Source organism: Trachemys scripta, chromosome 18, assembly GCF_013100865.1.
Source record: "Trachemys scripta elegans isolate TJP31775 chromosome 18, CAS_Tse_1.0, whole genome shotgun sequence".
NCBI classification, from domain to species: domain Eukaryota; kingdom Metazoa; phylum Chordata; order Testudines; family Emydidae; genus Trachemys; species Trachemys scripta.
In genome coordinates this window covers 521,123-528,768 of record NC_048315.1, presented here as the reverse complement: position 1 = coordinate 528,768, position 7,646 = coordinate 521,123, and the positions used below count along the sequence as shown (strand labels likewise).

The 7,646-nt window shown below is 46.9% G+C and overlaps 1 protein-coding gene across 2 annotated transcripts in view; it reads left to right on the top strand.

Annotated features, from left to right (window-relative positions):
• The window catches only part of PRPF8 (pre-mRNA processing factor 8), a 32,521-nt gene that overhangs the window by 522 nt on the left and 24,353 nt on the right, over nt 1-7,646 (top strand). The window contains exons 2-11 of one of the 2 annotated variants that reach the window (XM_034752410.1): nt 190-300; nt 1,065-1,233; nt 3,405-3,569; nt 3,650-3,868; nt 4,571-4,783; nt 5,063-5,188; nt 5,269-5,374; nt 6,682-6,872; nt 7,248-7,367; nt 7,454-7,643. In XM_034752410.1, the coding sequence (XP_034608301.1) occupies nt 201-300; nt 1,065-1,233; nt 3,405-3,569; nt 3,650-3,868; nt 4,571-4,783; nt 5,063-5,188; nt 5,269-5,374; nt 6,682-6,872; nt 7,248-7,367; nt 7,454-7,643 (1,599 nt within the window). In that variant the 5' untranslated portion in view covers nt 190-200. Of the gene's footprint in view, nt 1-189; nt 301-1,064; nt 1,234-3,404; nt 3,570-3,649; nt 3,869-4,570; nt 4,784-5,062; nt 5,189-5,268; nt 5,375-6,681; nt 6,873-7,247; nt 7,368-7,453; nt 7,644-7,646 lie in introns of those variants that run through there. The other variant, XM_034752411.1, reaches the window with a different exon arrangement.

The window sequence follows — 7,646 nt, the reverse complement described above, 5'->3', positions numbered from 1 at the left end:
CAGGGGGGCGGGGTGTGCCGGGGGGCGCGGGGGGGAGAAGAGGGGGGGCGGGATTTGTCCGGGGGGCGCGGGGGGGGGGGGAAGAGGGAGGGCGGGGTGGAGAAGGGGGTTGGGCGGGGTGTAGGATTGTTTCTTTTCTGTGGCAGACCCTGACCTGAGCCTGCCTTCTTTTCTCTCTCTGGTCCCTAGCCTGCCTCTCCATGGCTGGAGTGTTTCCCTACCGTGGGGGCTGTGCCCCGGTGCCCAGTCCCTTGGCTCCGCTGCCTGACTACATGTCTGAAGAGAAGCTGCAGGAGAAAGGTGCAAGAGCTATTGAAATTTTTCACAGCAGGGCCTTTGTGGGGTTGGGGTGTCTGCGTGCACACAGTCCTGGCAGCCATGACTGAGAAGTCCTAGGTCCTTGTACCAACCAACCAAAGGCCAGGTAGCCTCCGTGCCCAAAAGAGAATTCAGCTATTGTATTCTGCTCACTAAACTCTTCAGTTCACTTCATTTGTGGTGAATGAGTATTTGTCCTTGTCTTTGTTTTGCTGGGTTTTCCCCACTATTATATTACAACTTGTGAGAGCTGCCCTAAAAAGGCTGCTGTCAGCTGCATGTATTTTAGTAGTTAGTTTAACAACTGAAAATCACAGCAGCTAGTCTGCGATGACCTGCACCCCTTTGCTATCAACAGTGGAGATACACCAGGGCCAATATAACACAAGGCGAATGTTAATGTGAAGGCTGTGGTTGCACTGGAACAAAGAACTGCCAGACTGGATCATGTTAGGGTCCATCTGGGCCAGTGTCCTGTCTCCAGCACTACATAACTCAGAGGAAGGTGAAAGAACGCAACTGTAGGCAGGTCTGAGATAACCTTTTCCTGATCCCTGGTAGTTAGACATGGTATAAACCCTGAAAGATGAAGCTTTTTATCCCCTACAAAACACTGTTTGCATTAACTTGCTAGTAGCGCTCTGGATATTTATCCATATAATTTTGGGTTTATGTTGGTTCGAAGTACCCTCTTGTGTCTTAGTGCGATGGCTTGAGATGGACTGTGTGTGTTCTTGTCTGTGCAGCCCGTAAATGGCAGCAGCTACAGGCAAAGCGGTATGCCGAGAAGAGAAAGTTTGGTTTTGTGGATGCCCAGAAGGAGGACATGCCCCCAGAACACGTGAGGAAAATTATCCGGGACCATGGTGACATGACGAACAGGAAGTTTCGGCATGACAAACGGGTTTATCTGGGGTGAGGAGAGCAATGAGCATCCTAATCCATGACCAGGGAAAGGTGGGTGGTGGGTAGGGCACACATGGTACAGGTATTCCATTCCTGACGGGTGGAATTATAAGCAGTACACTGCACCAATGCCCCAGGTATCCACTAGTCTGTAGAGGCCACTGAGAGATACGAGACCTTCCCTGGAGAGCTTTCAGTTTTAACTGTGTTTATAGAAGAGAATGTAAAGTGCTTGGAAGATGGACTCTGTGAGCTAACTAAGTATTCAGTGGAACAGAAATACATAGTGGGAGATGGGGAGGCGATTGCGTTTGAGGTATTGGGTAAATGCAACTGTGCAGAAGTAGCTCTTTTCTTTAGTTTAAAAAAAAAAAAAAGTCTTGAAGGAGGAGAGAAGGATGTCAGTTATGCCCAGTGATTGGATAATCCAAATGCAAGAGATGGGTTTCTCTGCCTTTCAGACTCAGGGCCAGTCCTAGCAGGTTGTAATCCGTTGCTAACTCCTGGCCATATACAGAGGCCCTAGTAATTCATAAGATGAATTTCTGTGGATGTGCGGTGTCCCCAAGCTGTTGGTTCCCTGTCTCAAAGAAGGACCATGTTTTTGTTCTGTGTATGCACAATGGGGTCCTGGTTCCTGAATGTGCTCCTAGGTGCTACAGTAATATAAATCAGTACTTACAGCCCAATGGCTTTTGGTTTCAAAAAACCTTCCACATGTAACTAATGTCCGAGTTCTTGAGCCTGTAGACAGTTTGCAGAGTGTTGAGATGAATCGGGTAGTTCACTCATTGTGGTGAGTGTTTTGGCCTAACTATTTTAGAATCGACATAAACACTTTCCTTGCTGATCCATAGCAGAACAGTGTTTGGATGAAACAACAAGGAGTCCTTGTGGCACCTTAGAGACTAAAAAATTTATTTGGGCGTAAGCTTTCGTGGGTTAGAACCCCGATGCATGGAGTGGAAAATACAGGAGCAGGTATAAATATATGAAAAGATGTGATTTGCCTTACCAAGTGTGAGGTCAGTCTAACCCTAATTAATGGTCCATTAATTTTGGAAGGATGTTCACAGGAATAAAGCAGCAAGTTCTAAAGATGCAAATAGTTGTATGTTCCCTATCACAAGTTTACCTATCACCATAGGAATGCATAGTAATTCTTAGATATTGGATTTTCTCTTTCTCCATTACTAGGTTGATTAATATCCCAATTTACCATGGGCTTTCTGGAAGCATGCCAATGTCTTGACCATCACAATGAATGTTTTGATCAGCTAGCTAGCGCCTCCCTCTGTCCTCGCCACAGCACTTCACCAGCATTACAGAATTCTGGTCCCAGTTGCCTCTGCTAAGCTTCTTTCCCTTGTCCAACTAACTGCCAGTCTCCCCAGCGAATTTTGTGCATACTTGGTGTGTCTAAGCAAGGATAGTGAGCAAGAGCATTCTGGGATTTAGAAAGTCCCAAACTACATTTTGCATTCTGTGTAGAAGAGGCAGGCAGGTGGTTCCCCATGGGAACGTCTCTGTTGTGAATACACTGAAAGGAAAGAAAAGGAGCTGCGATTGCCTTGAAGGTGGGGTTGATCAGTTCCTCCGGTGACTTGGAAAACCATAAGCTCTTGCCATTTGGGCTCTCCTAACAGGGTTTGTAAATGGGGCAAACTGTCCCCACTGGAGGAAGAGCCAGCACACATTTAAAGTCTGACTTCAGTTGATTGTCAGTGAAAGCTACGTAAGAAATGAGTTGCTTAGTCCTCTGGAGTTCTAGATATTCATTGAGGGGAGACTGCTCTGTTTGCCTATTAAGTTTAAGAAAGAGAAACCCAGGCAGCCACCCTAGAATGAAAAAGTTTCTCTAAAGCCCCAGCTCAGGGTTACTGTACACAAGGAGGGCACATGACTGTGGGGGGGGGTTGTCGCTTTAGCACTAACCCCTTCACTGTATCTGAAACTGCTTCTGCAGGAAAGCTCTGTTTGCACCTGTGTGACGTAAAACAGTGATGTCAAGTGACCAGGCACCCTCAGACATTGCTGTAATGTCATATTAGTTGGGGAGGCCTGTGAAACATCTAGTTTCAGTGCCCTCTTAGCTTGAATTTGGGTTTCAATAAGAAGTGGGGAGGCTGGTCATTGTCTGTTTATAAGAATACTGACTAACTCAAGTGATTTTTCTGCAGTGCCCTGAAGTACATGCCCCATGCTGTCCTAAAGCTCTTGGAGAACATGCCAATGCCCTGGGAACAAATCCGAGATGTTCCGGTCTTGTACCACATCACTGGTGCTATCTCCTTCGTGAATGAGATTCCATGGGTCATAGAACCAGTCTACATCTCACAGTGGGGGTAAGCACTTGCAGTAATCGCACATTGGCTCTCTTGAATCTGCAGTATAGGCTATATCTAATGCTCTTGGTCCATCCCAGGTCAATGTGGATCATGATGAGACGAGAGAAGAGAGACAGGCGTCACTTCAAAAGGATGAGGTTCCCCCCATTTGATGATGAAGAGCCCCCTCTTGACTATGCTGACAACATCCTGGATGTGGAGCCTCTGGAGGCAATACAGCTTGAGCTGGACCCAGAGGAAGATGCCCCTGTCCTGGATTGGTTCTATGACCACCAGCCATTGAAAGACAACAGGAAGTGGGTACCGTTTTCTGATAGCACTTTTTCATTGTAAAGAGTTCCAAAGCATTGTATAAACTCTGTACCCAGCAGCCTTGGGGAAAAGGACATTAGATGGCTTGCAAAATACGGGGAGATGTTTTGACATGGACACCTGGGCAAATCCTACTCTTATGAAAACTGGTCTGGGACCTTTAGTGTTGATGCAGAGCGGGCAAGCCCAAGCCTTTAAGATCTCTTCTGAAAGACCTCTGCACAGTCAACTGAATGAAACGTTGTTTATCTCCCTGGAAGCATGAAGGACTGAGTCAGCCATACCAGTACACTGGGTATTTCTTACATGATGCTTGACTAGAGCATACCAGAAGCTCTTTAACCTGTTGACTAAGTTTTCTGGGGGAAATTTCGGTAACATTATGTGCTGCCTGGGACTGCTGTCTACGATCCCAAATATTCATGCCTAAATCTTGGATATTAGGGGGAAAGCTGTCTTGGGGAGAAAGAGCTGAGTTTAGCACCTGGTCAGTAGCAGGTGGAGTTACATTCTTGTCTACAGTGGGTTTGAATGGCCATGCAGCCTTTGCTTCTGTTTGGGAGGGACCTGTGAGATAGCTGTCTCCTTTCTGGTTCCTGTAAAGGGGATGGGGAGAGGGATGGGTTTCAGCAGGTTTTTAGCCTTGAAGCCCTGCAGTGCTGATCTGTGCATTGTCCCCTTTGCAGGTATGTGAACGGTTCTACGTACCAGCGGTGGCAATTCACTCTTCCCATGATGTCCACATTATACCGGCTAGCTAATCAACTGCTGACAGATCTTGTGGATGACAACTACTTCTACCTGTTTGATCTGAAGGCCTTCTTCACTTCCAAGGCTCTGAACATGGCTATTCCTGGGGGGCCCAAGTTCGAGCCTCTGGTCCGAGATATTAACCTGCAGTAAGTGATGATTTTTGGTGGGAAGGGGAAGAAGTACTTGCCTGGTCTGGGGGTGGGAGCCTCAAGGTGATGTCTTCCCCAAGTGAAACGCTGGTGGGTTAGATCCCGATGAAGTGGCATTAGCAGGTCTTCGTCACATGCTGCTTTGGAGTCTGAATCTGTATTGAAGGAGTTTAGCAAGGTGTCCGGGGACACTGCCCTGCATCTCTGAGCCAAGACCTTTGCCTTCCTGCCACATTCTGCACTTTCATTTACCAGTCTCTTCTCTTCTGATTAAAGGGATGAAGATTGGAATGAATTCAATGACATCAATAAAATAATAATCAGACAGCCAATCAGGACAGAGTACAAGATTGCCTTTCCATACCTGTACAACAACCTACCGCATCACGTGCACCTGACCTGGTGAGTACAGTGTCCACTGCAGGCAGGGGTGTGGAGAAGTTGCTGGACTCATAAGATGCTCTAATACTTGTATCTTGCAGGTATCACACTCCTAATGTGGTCTTCATTAAAACAGAGGATCCTGACCTGCCAGCATTTTACTTTGATCCATTGATCAATCCCATCTCTCACAGGCACTCTGTCAAGGTGAGTTACTGCTCGAGTGCCCATGAGCCACGGATGCACTGCATTTGGAGTGATGGAAGAGGGTCTTTTTGATCTAGCATAGACCATATGTTGAGAGTAGGGACTCCAGCTTAGTGTGGTAACCTTATCTGACCGTGACAGGCATGGATACTTCAGGGAAAAGCATAAACTCCTCTGTAAAAGGACTGACCCCAGCTGGTGATCAGACCTATCATTCCAAGTAGGAGGATCACTTGCTCTGTGGCACTGCAGATGAGTCTGGAGACTAGATCCTTCATATAAATCTCTAATCCTTTCTGAATCTTACTGTTCCTCAGTAATATCTTGCAGCTGCAAGTTCCACAACTTATCGCATATAAAGCGTTTCCTTTCTTCCATTTAAACTTGTTGCCTTTCTTTCAAGGATCCTCTTACTGCCTCCTAGCACTTGAGAGCAGGGACACCAAATTAGCCTTAGTAAAGAAGTGTATATCTACACTACTGCAATAAGTCGACCTACGCTATGCAACTCCAGCTACGTGAATAAAATAGCTGGAGTCGACATACCTTAGGTCAAGTTACCGTGGGGTCTGCACCGCAGGGGGTGGGGGATCTCCAGTTGACTTACCTTACTCTTCTTTTCAGGGGTAGAGTACGGGGTTGACCAGAGAGTGATCTGCTGTCGATTTGGCGGGTCTTCGCTAGACCCACTAAATCGACCACCGGTGGATTGATCTCAAAGCCTCTATCCTGGCTGTAGTGTAGACATAGCCTAATACATAAATAGATTATACCACAATCCTGTCTCCTCTTACTCTTGTCCACGGGAGAAATCTCCACTCACTGACTTCTTCCTTCACCATTTCCATCGACTCATTAGTTTCATTGCTCTTCCCAAGTCCTTTTCTACTGCTAGAGTTAACCAAAACCTGATCCTAATATTCAGGTGTAGATGCACCACTGATGTGTATAGTGTTATACAGGAGCCAAGAACACAAGTGTAATACAGCCAGCATCTATTCACCCCATTGTTTTTAAAAACTTTTTAAATTATTAGCCCTTTTGAGTGCAGCTTTGCATTGAATGGACCTCTCTCTTGAGTTACCACTAGATCTAGATCTGTGTCCTGAGGTCTGAGTTGATTCAGAGACCATCAGTGTGTATGTAGAGTTTGCATTGTCCCCTGTGTTAGTCACACTGTTGGTTTATCTCATGCCCTTCCTCTGCCATTGTGTAGCCATGCCAGTTCCAGTGTTTGGTTAGGACTTTTGGGAGATTGAGCTGAAGCAAGTGTGGGGCTGATTATGTCTGGGATTTCCATTCTCTAGAGTCAGGAACCCTTGCCTGATGATGATGAAGAGTTTGAGTTACCAGAATTCGTGGAGCCTTTCCTGAAGGACACTCCGCTGTACACGGACAACACGGCCAATGGCATTGCACTGCTGTGGGCCCCTCGACCCTTTAACTTAAGATCTGGCAGGACACGCAGAGCTCTAGACATCCCATTGGTCAAGAACTGGTAACATTCTTTATTGGGGGCATTGGTGGTTTAGTGCCTGTGGGCATTAAGGGAGATATCTGTGCTGCCACAATAGTGGAACTAGTGCAGTTTCCAGCTCCTTGATGAATCTGACTTGGTTTGATTCCAAGGTACTGGGGCCGTACTGCTCTTCTAAGCATGGAATTTGTGCAGAGAGGCTCTGAATAGCAGTTTCCTATCCAGTCTATTTTTGTATGGTGAAGGTGAAACAGAAAAAGCCACAGGTGGTAACAGTGCTGCTGGAGACCTTGCACAGCTTTGTTGGCTAGCTGTCTCTGCAGGACATCACTTGCAATCTGGGGAATGAGAATGAGTGTTCCTTGGAGCGCTGAAGTTTGTGGTCTTTGTCCTCAGGTATCGAGAGCACTGCCCAGCAGGGCAGCCAGTGAAAGTGAGGGTCTCCTACCAGAAGCTGCTGAAGTACTATGTTCTGAATGCACTCAAGCACAGGCCTCCCAAGGCTCAGAAGAAGAGGTAGGTGATGCCCTGTTTCCTTGAGAGCTTCTCTCTGGTTTGTCTTGGGGGTGCAGCTGATTCCATTGTTCTCTCCCTATCTCCAGGTACCTATTCCGCTCCTTCAAGGCAACAAAGTTCTTCCAGTCAACAAAGCTGGACTGGGTGGAGGTTGGCCTGCAGGTGTGCCGCCAGGGTTACAATATGCTGAACTTGCTGATTCATAGGAAGAACCTCAACTATCTCCATCTGGACTACAATTTCAACCTCAAACCAGTCAAGACCCTCACCACCAAGGTA